At 31.4% G+C, this 20755-nt stretch overlaps 1 protein-coding gene across 1 annotated transcript; it reads left to right on the forward strand.

Moving 5' to 3' along the window:
• Nucleotides 1-405: 405 nt before the first annotated feature.
• LOC119612814 (40S ribosomal protein S18) lies at nt 406-1442 on the forward strand. Its single transcript, XM_037968686.1, has 3 exons — nt 406-519; nt 777-962; nt 1035-1442. The coding sequence occupies exons 1-3, from the start codon at nt 517-519 to the stop codon at nt 1302-1304; spliced, it is 459 nt and encodes a 152-aa protein (XP_037824614.1). The 5' UTR covers nt 406-516; the 3' UTR covers nt 1305-1442.
• Nucleotides 1443-20755: the final 19313 nt, after the last annotated feature.

Here is a 20755-nt window from a genome sequence, read left to right on the forward strand (position 1 = left end):
GTTTTTCTTATCCAAAGATAACTTCATTTGCTTTAAAATTAGGAAAAACTTTATTTTATTAGCTTAATTAGGTTTTTTCTTTTTTTTCTTTTAAGCCGCCAAAACCTTCGGGTAGCTTCAGCAAAATAATTTACACCAAACAAATTTACTCGCATATTTTCAACACTTTTTTGTTAATATTTAAACAAACACTAATTCTTTTAACATAAAATAATAATTATTTAGTTATTTTAATTATTTTTAACTATAATTTATAAAAAATTTTCACAATTTTACAAAATCTACACAATTTTAACTTTTTTCACTTTTGACAGCTCCATCTTAATGTCATTTACATTTAATAAAACAACTCTGTGTTTAAAACTGTAAATAAATACAACTCTGTTGAAAAATTTCACAAACAGAGGGCGCTTTAGACAGTAAGTGTATAGTGTCAACTGTCAAATTAAGACGTTTTGTCAACATCCGTTTTTCCGTCTTTTTCGGCTTGAAAACGGTCTCTTCAAAAAGGGCAAAATGGTATGTGTGCGAAAAAATATCGAAATTATTACCAAACATCCTAAAACAAATGATAAAAACCCCAAAAACTATGAATGTTTTGTGCATAAACTATAAGATAATGAAGAAATTTTTAAGAAAAAGTAAATTTTTACAAAAAGAAAAAATGAAATTGAATCATAAAGAAAAAATATTTAGTTGGTGTTAAATATTTGTTAAAAAAAATAAAATTATTATGTTTATTGAGACTAATTTTTCGTATTTACAATATTTTCCAGTCGCTCGTTATCCCAGAAAAGTTCCAACACATTCTCCGTATCATGAATACCAACATTGACGGTAAACGCAAAGTTGGTATCGCCATGACTGCCATTAAGGGTGTAGGTCGCCGCTACTCCAACATTGTGTTGAAGAAGGCCGATATTGATTTGACCAAGCGTGCTGGTGAATGTACCGATGAAGAGGTAAGTTTTTTTTTTTTTGTAACAACAAATTCTTTGGAACATACTAATTTGTTTATTGTTTTTGTTTATTAGGTCGAGAAAATCGTCACCATCATCACCAATCCCTTGCACTACAAAGTACCCAACTGGTTCTTGAACAGACAAAAGGATATCATTGATGGTAAATACAATCAATTGACTTCCTCCAATTTGGATTCCAAATTGCGTGATGATTTGGAACGTTTGAAGAAGATCCGCTCTCACCGTGGTCTTCGTCACTACTGGGGTCTTCGTGTTCGTGGTCAACACACCAAGACTACCGGTCGTCGTGGTCGCACTGTCGGTGTATCCAAGAAGAAGTAAACTCTCTGCGTTTTATCTCTTTCTACTGTGTTATGCCGAACTGCTGTTTTTTACTATAAAAATTTTATATATAAAACAACGTTCCATCTGGAATTCAATTTGTGTTTGAATTCGTGTGTGTATTTTGAAAAAAAAAAAGTGACATTTAATTTTTGTAAATTGAAGAACTAAAATTACAAAAAAGAATGAATTAAATCATAATTTAATATACAAACAAAATCTTGAAAAAGTGCCAGTGATTTATTCGAATATTGCAAAGAAGCTGAGAAAGATAAATGGTGGACAGACAGACATGAAATGTGACTTATTTGGTTCTTTTTTTTTGGCAATTTATATCAGCTTGACAACAAAATGCATTCAAAAGACGAGACTTGTGAGTATTCTTTTCTGTTTTAAAAGTTTTCATGCTTGAGCAGTTGAGCAAAGCATTTTAGACCATGATTCATATAAGATGGTCTTAAGTTAGGATTAGTATTTAAATTTGGCAGATTTTCCTTAACAACGTTAACATTTTTGGCTTTTCGATTATGGATAGCAAACAAAACCTGAGTTTGCCAGCGTCATTGCAACTGGTGTATAAATAGCTATTTTTTCGATATTGTGTTATCTGTGTTTATTTTGACACTAAAAATGTAAACAACAGATTAGAAAACAAAATAGGGCATGATCGACCATATGTTACCCTATACACAAGTATAATCTAGTTTGAAATCAAGTCTATAGCCTAATCAACAGTCTATGGACTAGTGTAGTCTAGTCTTTAGACTAGTGTAGTGTAGACTATAGACTAGTGTAGTCCAGTCTATATACTAGTGTAGTGTAGTCTATAGACTAGTGTAGTTAACTCTATCGACTAATGTAGTCTAGTCTACAGACCAGTGTAGTCTAGTCTATAGACTAGTGTAGTTTACTCTATCGACTAATGTAGTTTATAGTTTGTATAATCTAGTTTGAAATCAAGTCTATAGCCTAATCAACAGTCTATGGACTAGTGTAGTCTAGTCTTTAGACTAGTGTAGTGTAGACTATAGACTAGTGTAGTCCAGTCTATATACTAGTGTAGTGTAGTCTATAGACTAGTGTAGTCTAGTCTATAGACTAGTGTAGTCTAGTCTATAGACTAGTGTAGTCTAGTCTATAGACTAGTGTAGTCTAGTCTATAGACTAGTGTAGTCTAGTCTATAGACTAGTGTAGTCTAGTCTATAGACTAGTGTAGTCTAGTCTATAGACTAGTGTAGTCTAGTCTATAGACTAGTGTAGTCTAGTCTATAGACTAGTGTAGTCTAGTCTATAGACTAGTGTAGTCTAGTCTATAGACTAGTGTAGTCTAGTCTATAGACTAGTGTAGTCTAGTCTATAGACTAGTGTAGTCTAGTCTATAGACTAGTGTAGTCTAGTCTATAGACTAGTGTAGTCTAGTCTATAGACTAGTGTAGTCTAGTCTATAGACTAGTGTAGTCTAGTCTATAGACTAGTGTAGTCTAGTCTATAGACTAGTGTAGTCTAGTCTATAGACTAGTGTAGTCTAGTCTATAGACTAGTGTAGTCTAGTCTATAGACTAGTGTAGTCTAGTCTATAGACTAGTGTAGTCTAGTCTATAGACTAGTGTAGTCTAGTCTATAGACTAGTGTAGTCTAGTCTATAGACTAGTGTAGTCTAGTCTATAGACTAGTGTAGTCTAGTCTATAGACTAGTGTAGTCTAGTCTATAGACTAGTGTAGTCTAGTCTATAGACTAGTGTAGTCTAGTCTATAGACTAGTGTAGTCTAGTCTATAGACTAGTGTAGTCTAGTCTATAGACTAGTGTAGTCTAGTCTATAGACTAGTGTAGTCTAGTCTATAGACTAGTGTAGTCTAGTCTATAGACTAGTGTAGTCTAGTCTATAGACTAGTGTAGTCTAGTCTATAGACTAGTGTAGTCTAGTCTATAGACTAGTGTAGTCTAGTCTATAGACTAGTGTAGTCTAGTCTATAGACTAGTGTAGTCTAGTCTGTAGACTAGTGTAGTCTAGTCTATAGACTAGTGTAGTCTAGTCTATAGACTAGTGTAGTCTAGTCTATAGACTAGTGTAGTCTAGTCTATAGACTAGTGTAGTCTAGTCTATAGACTAGTGTAGTCTAGTCTATAGACTAGTGTAGTCTAGTCTATAGACTAGTGTAGTCTAGTCTATAGACTAGTGTAGTCTAGTCTATAGACTAGTGTAGTCTAGTCTATAGACTAGTGTAGTCTAGTCTATAGACTAGTGTAGTCTAGTCTATAGACTAGTGTAGTCTAGTCTGTAGACTAGTGTAGTCTAGTCTATAGACTAGTGTAGTCTAGTCTATAGACTAGTGTAGTCTAGTCTATAGACTAGTGTAGTCTAGTCTATAGACTAGTGTAGTCTAGTCTATAGACTAGTGTAGTCTAGTCTATAGACTAGTGTAGTCTAGTCTATAGACTAGTGTAGTCTAGTCTATAGACTAGTGTAGTCTAGTCTATAGACTAGTGTAGTCTAGTCTATAGACTAGTGTAGTCTAGTCTATAGACTAGTCTATAGACTAGTGTAGTCTAGTCTATAGACTAGTGTAGTCTAGTCTATAGACTAGTGTAGTCTAGTCTATAGACTAGTGTAGGCTAGTCTATAGACTAGTGTAGTCTAGTCTATAGACTAGTGTAGTCTAGTCTATAGACTAGTGTAGTCTAGTCTATAGACTAGTGTAGTCTAGTCTATAGACTAGTGTAGTCTAGTCTATAGACTAGTGTAGTCTAGTCTATAGACTAGTGTAGTCTAGTCTATAGACTAGTGTAGTCTAGTCTATAGACTAGTGTAGTCTAGTCTATAGACTAGTGTAGTGTAGTCTATAGACTAGTGTAGTGTAGTCTATAGACTAGTGTAGTGTAGTCTATAGACTAGTGTAGTCTAGTCTATAGACTAGTGTAGTCTAGTCTATAGACTAGTGTAGTCTAGTCTATAGACTAGTGTAGTGTAGTCTATAGACTAGTGTAGTGTAGTCTATAGACTAGTGTAGTCTAGTCTATAGACTAGTGTAGTCTAGTCTATAGACTAGTGTAGTCTAGTCTATAGACTAGTGTAGTCTAGTCTATAGACTAGTGTAGTCTAGTCTATAGACTAGTGTAGTCTAGTCTATAGACTAGTGTAGTCTAGTCTATAGACTAGTGTAGTCTAGTCTATAGACTAGTGTAGTCTAGTCTATAGACTAGTGTAGTCTAGTCTATAGACTAGTGTAGTCTAGTCTATAGACTAGTGTAGTCTAGTCTATAGACTAGTGTAGTCTAGTCTATAGACTAGTGTAGTCTAGTCTATAGACTAGTGTAGTCTAGTCTATAGACTAGTGTAGTCTAGTCTATAGACTAGTGTAGTCTAGTCTAGTCTATAGACTAGTGTAGTCTAGTCTATAGACTAGTGTAGTCTAGTCTATAGACTAGTGTAGTCTAGTCTATAGACTAGTGTAGTCTAGTCTATAGACTAGTGTAGTCTAGTCTATAGACTAGTGTAGTCTAGTCTATAGACTAGTGTAGTCTAGTCTATAGACTAGTGTAGTCTAGTCTATAGACTAGTGTAGTCTAGTCTATAGACTAGTGTAGTCTAGTCTATAGACTAGTGTAGTCTAGTCTATAGACTAGTGTAGTCTAGTCTATAGACTAGTGTAGTCTAGTCTATAGACTAGTGTAGTCTAGTCTATAGACTAGTGTAGTCTAGTCTATAGACTAGTGTAGTCTAGTCTATAGACTAGTGTAGTCTAGTCTATAGACTAGTGTAGTCTAGTCTATAGACTAGTGTAGTCTAGTCTAGACTAGTGTAGTCTAGTAGACTAGTGTAGTCTAGTCTATAGACTAGTGTAGTGTAGTCTATAGACTAGTGTAGTGTAGTCTATAGACTAGTGTAGTGTAGTCTATAGACTAGTGTAGTCTAGTCTATAGACTAGTGTAGTGTAGTCTATAGACTAGTGTAGTATAGTCTATAGACTAGTGTAGTGTAGTCTATAGACTAGTGTAGTGTAGTCTATAGACTAGTGTAGTGTAGTCCATAGACTAGTGTAGTGAAGTCTATAGACTAGTGTAGTGAAGTCTATAGACTAGTGTAGTGTAGTCTATAGACTATTGTAGTGTAGTCTATAGACTAGTGTAGTCTAGTCTATGGGCAAGTGTAGACTAGTCTATAGTGTAGTCTAGTGTATTGTCTAGTCTGTAGTCTAGTTTATAGTTTAGTCTGTAGACTAGTGTCTAGTGTAGAATAATTTAGTATAGAGACTAAACGGTAGTGTAATCTATAGTATAATCAGTAGTCTAGTCTTTAGCCTAGTATGTAGTCTATTATCCAGTCTGGTCCATAGTGTAGTATAGTCTATAAGCTAGCCTATATTCTAGTCAACAGTCTAGTTTATACTATAGTCTATAATCTCGTCTATAGTCGAGTCTAGCTTATAGTCTGGTCTGCGGACTAGTAGACTAGTGTAGTCTGGTCTATAGTGTAGTCTAACTTATAGTCTAATTTAATGTCTAGTATATTGTCTAGTCTAGTCTGTATTTTTGTCTATAGTTAGTTTAGCTTCTAGTCTAGTTTGAAGTATAGTAGTGTAATCTATAGTCTATTCTTTACTATAGTCAGTAGTCCAGTCTGGTCTATATTGTAGTCTAGTCTATAGTCTAATGCATAGTCTAGTCTATAATCTGGCATACAATCTGATCTAAACTCTAGTCTGTTGTTTAATATATAATCTTGTCTATAGTCCAGTTCATAGTGAGCGTACAAAGTTGCGGAATTAGTTTAGTATTGTAAAACTTATAAGTACTATTTGGCTTATTACTTATTATACTATTTATAAATTTACATTTTTCATGCCTGGTTTAATCCATTTTCTAATGGTACGTTTATATAAGGATCTCAGACGAATAGTTTTCGTTGATCGTTATCATTGAGCTTTACATTACGTTGGCAATTCATATTTATACAACCAAATTGCCAACAGTAAGCATGTAGGTTTTTGTAAATAAAATATTAAATAATAAAGCATACTTTTAGGCAGTTACTTAAAAAATCATATGTAAATATAAAATAAAAACAAATTTAAGGCAACTGATTATACAGTGAAGTAAATTATAGTTAAAGTACAAAAACAAAAAGTGTTAAATTATGAAAAACTTGTTAAAATTTCATCATAAAATAATTGTATTTTTATCAAAGTATAACATTTTTATTATCAAAAAATTTTTGACTTACAAACAGATTTTATACATCTTAAAATTCTTTACACATAAATCCAGATTGAAAACCTATTGTTTTGGATCATTTGTTTCTAGATATTGTTTTAGAAAAAGTATATTACACACCCACAATTTAAATAATCCCACCATTGTTTGGCCACCAAAACGTGTTAAAATTCGCAAACATCTGGCCATTCTTTGTTTTCCAAAATCGTACAAATTATGAATGAATAAAATTGATTATAGGTTCCGCAACTATTTGTCCCCAAAATCAATTGTTTTGATTAATTTGTAAACATTTGACAACATTTCATTATCAAAGGAATATTTTCGTTTATTTATAATCAAACTCTTTGACCAATTCAACTAATTCAGTTAAGTGAGTAAATCATTGTGTGATTTCTTTTTATTGGCTACTTCAAAAAAAAAAAAAAAAAAAAAAAAAAAAAAAACAATAGAAACCATTAATCAAGATTTTTAAACGAATTTTGTTTAAATTAGCACTTATAGATAGATGATGTTGTCGATGATGGTATCTTTTCTATAGTTAATTTTCAAAAGAAACTTAGAATGAAAGGAATGGTTAGATAGATTTATTAATAACATTATTGGTGTTTTATATTTTGGTAAAGTTTGAACTTTCTCTATGCGAAGTTATATGTTTCTGCAATGGTACGTTGAACTCTTTGACACAACTAAAGAAATTTTGAAATGAAACTAAATAGAAGTTTCCTAGCCCGAAGTGATTTAAAAGAAACTTTAATAGTTGAAATTATGTTGAAAAATGTGACAAACAAAACTAACTAACTAACTAACTAACTAACTAACTAACTAACTAACTAACTAACTAACTAACTAACTAACTAACTAACTAACTAACTAACTACCTAACTAACTAAGTAACTAACTACCTAACTAACTAACTACCTACCTAACTACCTAACTAACTAACTAACCAACTAACCAACTAACCAACCAACTAACTAACTACCTAACTAACTAAGTAACTAACTACCTAACTAACTACCTACTAGGGTGATCGTCTCGATTTTTCAACCGGTTTTAAAACCGGTTTTTTCTGTTTTACCAGTGTCGGTTTTTTCTAAATGTTGATTTTTCGAATATCGAATAACCCGGTTTTTTCACTTTTTAAAACCCGGTTTCGAATACTTTGTATTCAACGATTATTTAAATGAAATTTTGAAGTAAATAATACAGCCCGTTTAAATGTTAAAAATATTCGAGTCCAGGAACTAGGATATATTTTTCTAAAGCACCATTGGTTAAACTTTTTTGATTTTCCTAATTAATTAAAAAATTTTATTTGTAAAATTGATAACTGTTTAATAAAATTTTATTAATCTTAAGATTATATTCCAACTACAATAATTAATTTACCGCTGAAATATTATGGAAGTGTTGGAATGCCTATGAAAATTTCCTAAAAGGGCTTTAGAATAAGCTAGGATTACATAGTACCTTATGTTTAACAGAAGTGTCCACTTTTTTCCTAATTTTTTTTTTTTTATATTAAAGAAATAATGTAAATCAGACGACTAGATCTAAAGTTATAATCTGTTAAACTGTTAAAAATCATTTCGGGCCATGTTTTATTAATCAAATTTAAACATAAACATTAATTTCTTCAAATTAACATATATTTTTTTATTTATTATGAAAAACCGGTTAACCGGTTTTTTCTGAATTTGAAAAACTGTTAAAATTCATTTCGGGCCATGTTTTATTAATCAAATTTAAACATAAACATTAATTTCTTCAAATTAACATATATTTTTTTATTTATTATGAAAAACCGGTTAACCGGTTTTTTCTGAATTTGAAAAATATCAACCGGTTTTTTTGAAATGTCAACTATTCGAACTATTCGAAAACCGGTTTTTGGAAAATGTCGAATAATCGATCAACCTACTACCTACCTAACTACCTAACTAATTAACTAACTAACTAACTAACTAACTAACTAACTAACTAACTAACTAACTAACTAACTAACTAACTAACTAACTAACTAACTAACTAACTAACTAACTAACTAACTAACTAACTAACTAACTAACTAACTAACTAACTAACTAACTAACTAACTAACTAACTAACTAACTAACTAACTAACTAACTAACTAACTAACTAACTAACTAACTAACTAACTAACTAACTAACTAACTAACTAACTAACTACTAACTAACTAACTAACTAACTAACTAACTAACTAACTAACTAACTAACTAACTAACTAACTAACTAACTAACTAACTAACTAACTAACTAACTAACTAACTAACTAACTAACTAACTAACTAACTAACTAACTAACTAACTAACTAACTAACTAACTAACTAACTAACTAACTAACTAACTAACTAACTAACTAACTACTAACTAACTAACTAACTAACTAACTAACTAACTAACTAACTAACTAACTAACTAACTAACTAGCTAACTAAGTAACTAACTAAGTAACTAACTACCTAACTAACTAACTAACTAACTAACTAAGTAACTAACTAACTAACTAACTAACTAACTAACTAACTAACTAACTAACTAACTAACTAACTAACTAACTAACTAACTAACTACTAACTAACTAACTAACTAACTAACTAACTAACTAACTAACCAACTAACTAACTAACTAACTAACTAACTAACTAACTAAGTAACTAACTAACTAACTAACTAACTAGCTAACTACCTAACTAACTAAGTAACTAACTACCTAACTAACTAACTAACTAACTAACTAACTAAGTAACTAACTAACTAACTAACTAACTAACTAACTAACTAACTAACTAACTAACTAACTAACTAACTAACTAACTAACTAACTAACTAACTAACTAACTAACTAACTAACTAACTAACTAATAACTAACTAACTAACTAATAACTTACTAACTAATAACTTACTAACTAACTAACTAACTAACTAACTAACTAACTAACTAACTAACTAACTAACTAACTAACTAACTAACTAACTAACTAACTAACTAACAAACTAACTAACTAAGTGACTAACTAATTCACTAACTATTCTAGACTATAGTCTGGACTAAAGACTCAACTATAGTCTGGACTAAAGACTCGACTTTAGTCTGGACTATAGACTCGACTATAGTCTATAGTCCAGACTATAGTCTATAGTCCAGACTATAGTCTAGTCCATAGTCCAAACTATAGTTAGTTAGTTAGTTAGTTAGTTAGTTAGTTAGTTAGTTAGTTAGTTAGTTAGTTAGTTAGTTAGTTAGTTAGTTAGTTAGTTAGTTAGTTAGTTAGTTAGTTAGTTAGTTAGTTAGTTAGTTAGTTAGTTAGTTAGTTAGTTAGTTAGTTAGTTAGTTAGTTAGTTAGTTAGTTAGTTAGTTAGTTAGTTAGTTAGTTAGTTAGTAGTTAGTTAGTTAGTTAGTTAGTTAGTTAGTTAGTTAGTTAGTTAGTTAGTTAGTTAGTTAGTTAGTTAGTTAGTTAGTTAGTTAGTTAGTTAGACTATAGTCGAGACTATAGCCTGGACTATAGACTCGTCTATAGTCTGGACTATAGACTCGACTATAGTCTGGACTATAGACTCGACTATAGTCTGGACTATAGTCTCGACTATAGTCTCGACTATAGTCTCGACAATAGTTTGAACTATGGACTAGACTATAGTCTGGACTATAGACTCAACTATAGTTTGGACTATGGACTAGACTATAGTCTGGACTATAAACTCGACTATAGTGGACTATAGACTCGACTATAGTCTGGACTATAGACTTGACTATAGTATGGACTATAAACTCGACTCAACTATAGTCTGGACTATAAACTCGACAATAGGCTGGACTATACACTCAACTATTGTCTGTACTATAGACTCGACTATAGTCCGGACAAAATACTTGACTTTATTCTGGATTGTAGACTCGACTATAGTGTGGACTATATACACTACTGTAAATTCTATTGTAGACTCCATTAAAGTCAGTATTATAGATTCGACTATAGACTAGAGTCTAGACTATATATAGTCTGGCCTACAGATTCTACTATAGTCTAGACTATAGACTCGTGTATAGTCTGGTCTAAAGACTATTTTATAGTGTGGACTGTAAACTCGACAATAGTCTAGACTAGAAGCACAGCTATAGCCTAGACTTCAGACCGGACTCTAGTATTTATATTTAGTGCCCGCAGATTTTGCGAACACCTGTATGCAGCTACTACTTAGCGTCTATATTACCTCCAAAAATTATTTCCAATATCCAACTAAATATTATCAATTATATAAAAATTATTTTTATCAGTACTACTAAATGGTCACCGAAATAGCGATTCTAGATTGACGCCATAACCGTACAAGGTCATTTCCGTTTGCTAGTAAAATCTTATCTGTTAGAAAAAACCACAAATTAATTAACAACGTTTTTCGATTATTACAACAAATCTAAATGCTTTATGCAATATATATATATATAATTGGAATTAACATTTAAAATACCACGTGCTAAACTAGCTATTTACTTATCTTAGCAGAGATAGTAATAGTAGAAAATGTGAATTATTTCACATTTTAATAAAAAACTTTTAAAATCAAAGTCCAAATTATCTTTTTGACGGTCACACAAGTGTACTAGGGAGGTGGTCGTTGATGACTAATTCGCTAAAATGTGCAGACAAACATAGTACGTATTTACTAAGTATTTAAAAAAAGTGGAGAAGAATTAAGATTTTTTAAGTTTGTGTACAACAATAGCAATAAAATGTTGAATGGTTCAAATAATTTTTTAGCCGACAAAATGTAAACAAACTGATCACCCCACATTTCAGCTATTTGCAGAGATCGTTTGTTTACAGTAAAAACGTCACATGTTAATACTATAGTTTAGACTATTTAGACTTGACTGAGGAGTAGACCACAGAATTGAGTATTTTCTGTACCATTAACTCCACCATAGTCTCGACTATTAACACTATTTCTAGACATTTTTAGATAAATTGTTTGGAATTGTAAGTGATTGAATATTTATTAATTATCTGCATAAATTTATTACTCACGCCAAAAACAAAAAATAATTGTAATGCTATCTATCATCATGAAATTGCACATATTTATAACTATTTTATTTTTGGATATTTTTTGCCATTTAACTGCCGTCGAATGCTTTTCTTATCACATTTTGCTGATAATGTGTTAAAACTTAGCGAAACCTATTAAAATTCATACAGGTGTTTTCTGCAGTTTGTACTAATTTTATGCGAGGTTATTCTAACACATTTTCTTTTTGCACTTCTACGAAATATAACCGATATTAGGTAACAAAATTTATGAAGTTTATTATTTCAGAAAATGAAGCTCATGCCACATTTTAAAGTTATTAACCTTTTAACGATCATTGCGAATAGCTTTTGTTCAAGTAAAACAAATACCTAGATATCAGTTTTCAATAATTCTTTAAACGTTAAATTTGGCAACAGTTTCCTTAAACTGCCCTATAATCTAGTCATATTGGGGGTTCAAGTATAGTCGATTTAATAGTCGATTCTGGACTATAGACAGACTACAGTAGTGTATATAGTCCAGCCTATAGTGTATTCTATAGTCCTGTTTATAGGCGAGTTAATAGTCCTGATTATAGTCTAATCTAGAGTCCACTCTATAATTCAGACTATAGTCCAGTCTATATTTAAGGTTAAAGTCTAGTCCAGACTATAGTCGAGTTTGTAGTCCAGACTATAGTCGAGTTTGTAGTCCAGACTATAGTCGAGTCTATAGTCCAGACTATAGTCGAGTCTATAGCCCAGACTATAGTCGAGTCTATAGCCCAGACTATAGTCGAGTCTATAGCCCAGACTATAATCGAGAATATAGTCCAGACTATAGTCGAGTCTATAGTCCAGACTATAGTCGAGTCTATAGTCCAGACTATAGTCGAGTCTACAGTCCAGACTATAGTCGAGTCTATAGTCCAGACAATAGTCGAGTCTATAGTCCAGACTATAGTCGAGTCTATAGTCCAGACTATAGTCGAGTTTATAGTCCAGACTATAGTCGAGTCTATAGTCCAGACTATAGTCGAGTCTATAGTCCAGACTATAGTCGAGTCTATAGTCCAGACTATAGTCGAGTCTATAATCCAGACTATAGTCGAGTCTATAATCCAGACTATAGTCGAGTCTATAGTCCAGACTATAGTCGAGTCTATAGTCCAGACTATAGTCGAGTCTATAGTCCAGACTATAGTCGAGTCTATAGTCCAGACTATAGTCGAGTCTATAGTCCAGACTATAGTCGAGTCTATAGTCCAGACTATAGTCGAGTCTATAGTCCAGACTATAGTCGAGTCTATAGTCCAGACTATAGTCGAGTCTATAGTCCAGACTATAGTCGAGTCTATAGTCCAGACTATAGTTGAGTCTATAGTCCAGACTATAGTTGAGTCTATAGTCCAGACTATAGTTGAGTCTATAGTCCAGACTATAGTCCTGACTATAGTTGAGTCTATAGTCCAGACTATAGTCGAGTCTATAGTCCAGACTATAGTCGAGTCTATAGTCCAGACTATAGTCGAGTCTATAGTCCAGACTATAGTCGAGTCTATAGTCCAGACTATAGTCGAGTCTATAGGCCAGACTATAGTTGAGTCTATAGTCCAGACTGTAGTCGAGTCTATAGTCCAGACTATAGTCGAGTCTATAGTCCAGACTATAGTCGAGTCTATAGTCCAGACTATAGTCGAGTCTATAGTCCAGACTATAGTCGAGTCTATAGTCCAGACTATAGTCGAGTCTATAGTCCAGACTATAGTCGAGTCTATAGTCCAGACTATAGTCGAGTCTATAGGCCAGACTATAGTCGAGTCTATAGGCCAGACTATAGTCGAGTCTATAGGCCAGACTATAGTCGAGTCTATAGGCCAGACTATAGTCGAGTCTATAGGCCAGACTATAGTCGAGTCTATAGTCCAGACTATAGTCGAGTCTATAGTCCAGACTATAGTCGAGTCTATAGGCCAGACTATAGTCGAGTCTATAGTCCAGACTATAGTCGAGTCTATAGTTCAGACTATAGTCGAGTCTATAGTCCAGACTATAGTCGAGTCTATAGTCCAGACTATAGTCGAGTCTATAGTCCAGACTATAGTCAAGTCTATAGTCCAGACTATAGTCGAATCAAAAGTTCATACTACAGTCGAGTCTGTAGTCCAGACTACAGTCGAGTCTATAGTCCGTACTATAGTCGAGTCTATATTCGAGTCTATAAGTCAGACTATAGTCAAGTCTATAGTCCTAGTATATATTAGTACCCCAAAATTTAACAGTTTGTGAGACACTGACATACTTATTGACATAAAATATTCCCAAACATATGACAATGATGACACGTTCCGAAACAAAAATTGTACATCTTAATAACTGAATGGAATTGTTTGTCTAAATTAATTTAATTGCGTTTAATATCGTATGATTTCTGTTGGGAAACAAACAACTTCTGTTTAATTAACAGCATAAATGGAAATATACTTTTTTTTAACTATTTTAAATTGAATTGATTTGTTTATGTATGTATATGGGTTAAACACGTGATGGTTATAAAAAATATATGTATATTTCAAATATCTCTTGACGCCCCATTATTTTAGAAGAGAGCATTTCTGTTGAGTAGTAATACGGTTTTTAAATGAAGATTTAAAAAGTTATTAATATGATAATAGGACCTTATCAGAAAAGAAAGTATTTGTCGGTGTATTACGTATTTAAGAGTTGAACAACTAACGGCACTATTTTGTTCAAATCAAATCAATAGATGCAGGTCAAGGTCGAAAAATTTTTAAATGAAAATATTGAGAGAAATTATAAATTTCTCTCACATATTCATCGTTTGGCACCCTACTCGTAGTGTGGAGGGTATGTTGATGTTTATATAGTGTTGGTACAGGAACATTTTTTAAAGGCCTAGACGAGACTGTAGTCGATATAGTTGATATTGATTATGTATATATGAGCTATAGCCTGGTCTATAGTCTGAACTATAGTCTGGTCTATAGTCTGGACTTTTGTCTAGTCTATAGTCGGACTATAGTCTGGTCTATAGTTGGACTATAGTCTGGTCTATAGTCTGACTATAGTCGGACTATAGTCTTGTCTATAGTCTGGACGAGATTATAGCCTATAGTCTCGCCTAAAGTCTCCTTTATACTCTCGTTTTTTGTCTGGACTATAGTCTCGTCAAGACTAAATTCTCGTCTATAGTCTGACTATAGTATCGTCTATAGTTTGGACTATAGTAATGTATATAGTATGGACTATAGTATCGTTTAAAGTCTCGTCTACAGGCTGATCAATAGTTTGGAATATTGTCTAGGATATGGTCTGATCTATAATATCCATAAATCCGATCAAATCTATATAGGGTACAACTGTATTCGATTTGTCCATGAAAGCCCCACACTTGTCTACTTTTCTAAACACCAAAAAGTGTGTTTATCTAACAAGTTGCAGTGTCAAGAAAATTTCCCCTAGACTAATTTTACGTGGGCGTAATAGTCTAAATTTTAAAAATACTAGTATATGGTACTATATTGAAAACAAATTTCCAGCAGGCGTGGCACACATAAACATAAAACCTAATTTGCGTAACATATTTTCTTTATTTTTATTCAAAATAATCATGTTTTGTTTTCAAAATCTTAAAGAATCCAGCTACGTCAGAAATAAGAAGAGGAGTGAGCACAAATTTCGACTCTTCCTTCTTTTATACGGCGTATAATATACAGATTTATATATAGTATACAGATCATTAAATTGTTTATATTATCAATTTCTCATTTCATTAATATTTTATAAGTTTCTGACCGCTAAAATTTTCTACAAAATCTTATCAGTTTTTTTTATTGTTTTATATTTTCAGCAAAAGTTTGAAACATTTTGTTTAGAAAAAATGTATACATAATAGTTAAAAAAAAAAAACATTATGGACTTGAACCGAGATGATAAGTATAAAATGAAATTTACGTCTCACCTTTACATACATTTAGAAGTGCGACAAATTTTCAAACACAATTTGTAGTGTTTTTAAAATAAAACTTTATTTTTAAGAAATTATTAAATCTATTTTTTATGCATATTTCCAAACTTATTTATACATATATGCACAACTATATATATATATGTATGTATATAAAGCACTTTAAGAATTTCGTATGCTTTCAATTCTAAATTTAAATGTCTCAATATTTCGTCATAAAAATGACGAAAATATTTTGACGTTTCTTTCTTTAAAATTGTATAAATAGAGACTAATTATATAATCAAAATTTTAACAGAGTAAAGTCTAACATGTGTATTAATATAGAGAAGACTATAATCCATATCGTAGTCTAGACTATATTTTAGACTATTAACTACCCTATAGTTCGGATTAGTTATAGGCCGAACTATAGTCTTGATTTTCAAAACATTTATAGTCCAGCTTATCGTCCAGAATATAGTTTAAACATAAGACCAGATAATAGTTAGTCTATAGTCCAGACTTCAGTTCTGACTAGATACAGGATTGTAGTTCAGACTATGGACTATACTATAACCCAGACGATATTTCTGGCTACATATATAGAACAGAAGATAGATATATAGTCCAGACTATAGTACTGTGTATAGTCTTAACTATGGGACATGCTTTAGTCCAGTTTATAGCTTATAGTCCAAACTATAGTCCAGACAATTGTCCACATTAAAGTCCAAATTATAGACCAGACTATAATATATTAGTGTGGTACAAAATATAGACCAGATCGTATTTCAGCCTATTGACCATAGCATAGTCAGACCATATTTCTGGCTATATATAGACCAGACTATAGTACACTCTGTTCTGTTTTCACTATAGAACTTACTATAGTTCAGTTTAGACTATTGTCTGGACTATATTATAGTTCTGACTATATAACAGACATTAGTCCAGTCTATAAACCAGACTATATTTCAGTCTCTACACCACACTGTAGAATATACTAAAGCACAAAGTATACACTAGACTATAGTCATTCGGGTCTTTCACCGGTATTTTCAGAAATTTGTTGAAACTTAAAAGTCACCAAAATATAAAAAATATTTTACTTAATGCGATCGTATACCTTTGATATCAATTTATATTAACATTCGATTAATTTTTGTTGAAAAATCATATGTTTAAGTATTCTAATCGTACCACCTATAAAGAAGTTAAATGATTTTGTATTTTGTTATCGGGAATGAATAAAGAGTTTACTCAATCAAACTACTTACCTGAATGATAAGAGCATAGGAGAATTTAAACTTCGACACGCGTCACGGAAACCTTTAACATTAGTCATAGGTTATCAATAAAAAAGTCGATAATACATACCTATAAGGAAATCCTAAGAAGATCTTTTAGTTCTTGAATGATGAAATACTTACTAATTTTTTTGTAATAAACTAAAAAAAGCTCTTCATACTCAGAAGACAATTGAAAAACAAGTGAAATACATTTATACTAACTAAACTGAACACGATGTTTTGAAAGTCAGTCTAAAATTAACCACTAATACTTAAGTTTCAGACAAAATCCAAAAACAAGCAATACGACAACGATGATATATAAAAATTTGTCGAGTCATCATGTACGTAGTATTTGTATGTATAAACAAATATAGAGGGAATTGGAACAATAACAATTGAGTAAGCAAATCATATTTGTTTACATAAATAGCAATAACATTCAGTAAATAATTAAATATATTTCCACAAACAACTTCCATACTGGACTATACTACACACTATATGTATACAGTCTGGACTGTATTACAGACTATATATAGTCTGGACAATAGGCTGGACTATAGTCTGCAGAATAGACTAAACCATAGTCTGGACTATGGAAAGGACTATACTATACTACGGAGTCCGTAGTACGGACTATATACAGTCTGAACTATACTGCAGACTATATATACTCTGGACTATAGTCTGGAGAATAGACTTTGTTTTAGCGCGGACTACAGACTTAACGATAATCTAGATTATAATTTATTATCTGGAATATAGACTAGACTACAGTCTGGACTATAGATAAGACTATAATCTGGACTATAGACAAGACTATAGTCTGGAAAATAGCCTGAATTATAGACATAATCTGACTTATAGACTGGCCACTCCCACTGGGAGGATTTCCAGCTCCACTAACAAAAGATAAAAAGACTATAGACTAAACTATATACTAGATTATAGACTAGACTATATACTACATTAGACCATAGAATAGATTATAGACTAGACTATAGACTAGACTATAGACTAGACTATAGACTAGACTATAGACTAGACTATAGACTAGACTATAGACTAGACTATAGACTAGACTATAGACTAGACTATAGACTAGACTATAGCCTAGACTATAGACTAGACTATAGACTAGACTATAGACTAGACTATAGACTAGACTATAGACTAGACTATAGACTAGACTATAGACTAGACTATAGACTAGACTAGACTAGACTAGACTATAGACTAGACTAGACTAGACTATAGACTAGACTATAGACTAGACTATAGACTAGACTATAGACTAGACTATAGACTAGACTATAGACTAGACTATAGACTAGACTATAGACTAGACTATAGACTAGACTATAGACTAGACTATAGACTAGACTATAGACTAGACTATAGACTAGACTATAGACTAGACTATAGACTAGACTGTAGACTAGACTATAGACTAGACTATAAACAATACTATAGACTAGACTATAGACTAGACTATAGACTAGACTATAGACTAGACTATAGACTAGACTATAGACTAGACTAGAGACTAGACTAGAGACTAGACTAGAGACTAGACTATAGACTAGACTAGAGACTAGACTAGAGACTAGACTATAGACTAGACTATAGACTAGACTATAGACTAGACTATAGACTAGACCATAGACTAGACTATAGACTAGACTATAGACTATACTATAGACTAGACTATAGACTAGACCAACGGTTCCCAAATGGGGGTCCGCGGACCCCTAGTGGTCCGTAGTAAAATCCTAGGGGGTCCGCGAAGACGAACGAAAAAAAAACACCAATAAAATATATTCTGCTTTTATATGTATGTACAAATATCTCCAATTTTTGTGCAATAATCCCAAATTTTTTGGTGACTTTTTGAATTTAATTTTTTCGGTTGTTTATCAGGAAGAAGCTAGGCCCTACAAATTTATTGTATAACTTTTATAAAAGAAAGTATTGCGTGATTTGTAATTTTTATTTCCTGTATATGTACTGAAATAATGGTTTTTATTTCAGACAAATAATACTCTGCCTTACAATTAAATTAGGGATACTGGTACCGGAGTATGAAGTTCAATTCAAAGACAAGCTTATTACAGATTTAAGTTTATCAAATTGTAAGCAAAAGTGTTCTTGTTTGAAAGGACTAAAATTATATATTTCCAAAACAGAGGTGACTCTTTATGTATCTCTTTATAAATATTCCAATCCGACGTGATACACAGATTTTAACTTGATTTTGTTGACCAATACATATTATTAAATTAACATCAGAAAATCCATAGCGTTTCGCGTAAATATGTAGCCAAAAACCATGAAGTAAAATAATTCGTTGGTATTTTAAAATTCAAATTTAAGTTCCAAATTCACAGTACTTTAACAAAGAGTTCAAATCATATATTATGCGGATAACGCATTCCGCAACAACATAGAAGAAGTCCAACTTTCTTATATTATTTTCCCGAAAACTTAGCTCACTTACTCAGTTCACCCTTTGCAATCGCAACAAATTTTTGAAACGTGACTCCTTAAGCACATGTGACAATATTTGATAAAGAAACCTTTTCGCTACCTTGAAGAAAAATGAACATGAAAGATCTCACGATCATAAAATTATACATCATGTTAACATATCAACAAAGAAGTCATTCTATCTTCAAAACATGCAATTGAAAACCTATCTGAAATATTATATATTCTCAAAGTACGGGAATATTTTATAGATATGACATCTCTACATTTATTAGACCTAGGAATTAATGAACTAGGTCAATTTTCGGATGGACAATTATTTAGAACAATAAGATATAAAAATATGTATGGGGGTCCGCGAAATTAAATAAGTTCTTCAAGGGGTCCGCGAAGTAAAAATCGGTGGGAACCGCTGGACTAGACTATAGACTAGACTATAGACTAGACTATAGACTAGACTATAGACTAGACTATAGACTAGACCATAGACTAGACTATAGACTAGACTATAGACTAGACTATAGACTAGACTATAGACTAGACTATGGACTAGACTATAGACTAGACTATTAAGACATTACTACTTATACTCTACAGAATAATCTTTCCTATACTCGCCATTTTACTTGAATTAAAATATTCCCACACTTCAATAAATCTTATCATTATTATCTACAATCTTTATTGTTTATCATAGCCATACATACCTCACGCTTCTTTTATAGATCCCCAGATCCAGTAGTATTTTCTTAATGATGGTGGTGGGGCCATAAAGATTAAATAATTAAAAAAGATCATTAAGATTTTATAAACATTGTAAAATTTATTTTTATTTTATTTATCTACTATATATGTATAATAAATATTTAGTTCTGGTTTGTGAGTTTGTGAGTATAGTATAGTAAATTTGTTTGCACAAACAAAACAAATATTTGCAGGCATTAAGTAAAATACAACATTTATTTTAAATATATTGTGCAATTACATTTTTGCACAAAAAATGTTTGTGTAATTTAAGGAAATTTACATTGTATGCAAAATGTTAATAATGCTGAGACATGAACATATTTTTTGTTAAAATGTAATATATATTTTTTTTGTTATTAAATTTATAAATTTTTATTTTAATTAGTATTTTTTAATTTACTTTACATACAAATATTTATTTTAAGTATATTTATATAAAATTACACAATTTAAGCAAATTCTTTTTTATTCGTTTTGTAACGAAAATTATTGCCTCAACTACAATTACAATGGAAGACTTTAACGTAATATTTAACAGATTGCAGTTTTTATTTTTAAAAAATATTTTAAATATTTATTTTCATACATTGTATTAAAAACACAAAATATGCAATTTAGCTATTTAAACAATATTATTTTTTTATTTATGTACATATATAATATTTTGCTATAAATACTTAATAAATTTGGCTAAATAATTC

Source organism: Lucilia sericata, unplaced genomic scaffold (genome assembly GCF_015586225.1).
Source record: "Lucilia sericata isolate MDLA Ls3-8-SP2 unplaced genomic scaffold, ASM1558622v1 Contig001833F_arrow, whole genome shotgun sequence".
NCBI lineage: Eukaryota > Metazoa > Arthropoda > Insecta > Diptera > Calliphoridae > Lucilia > Lucilia sericata.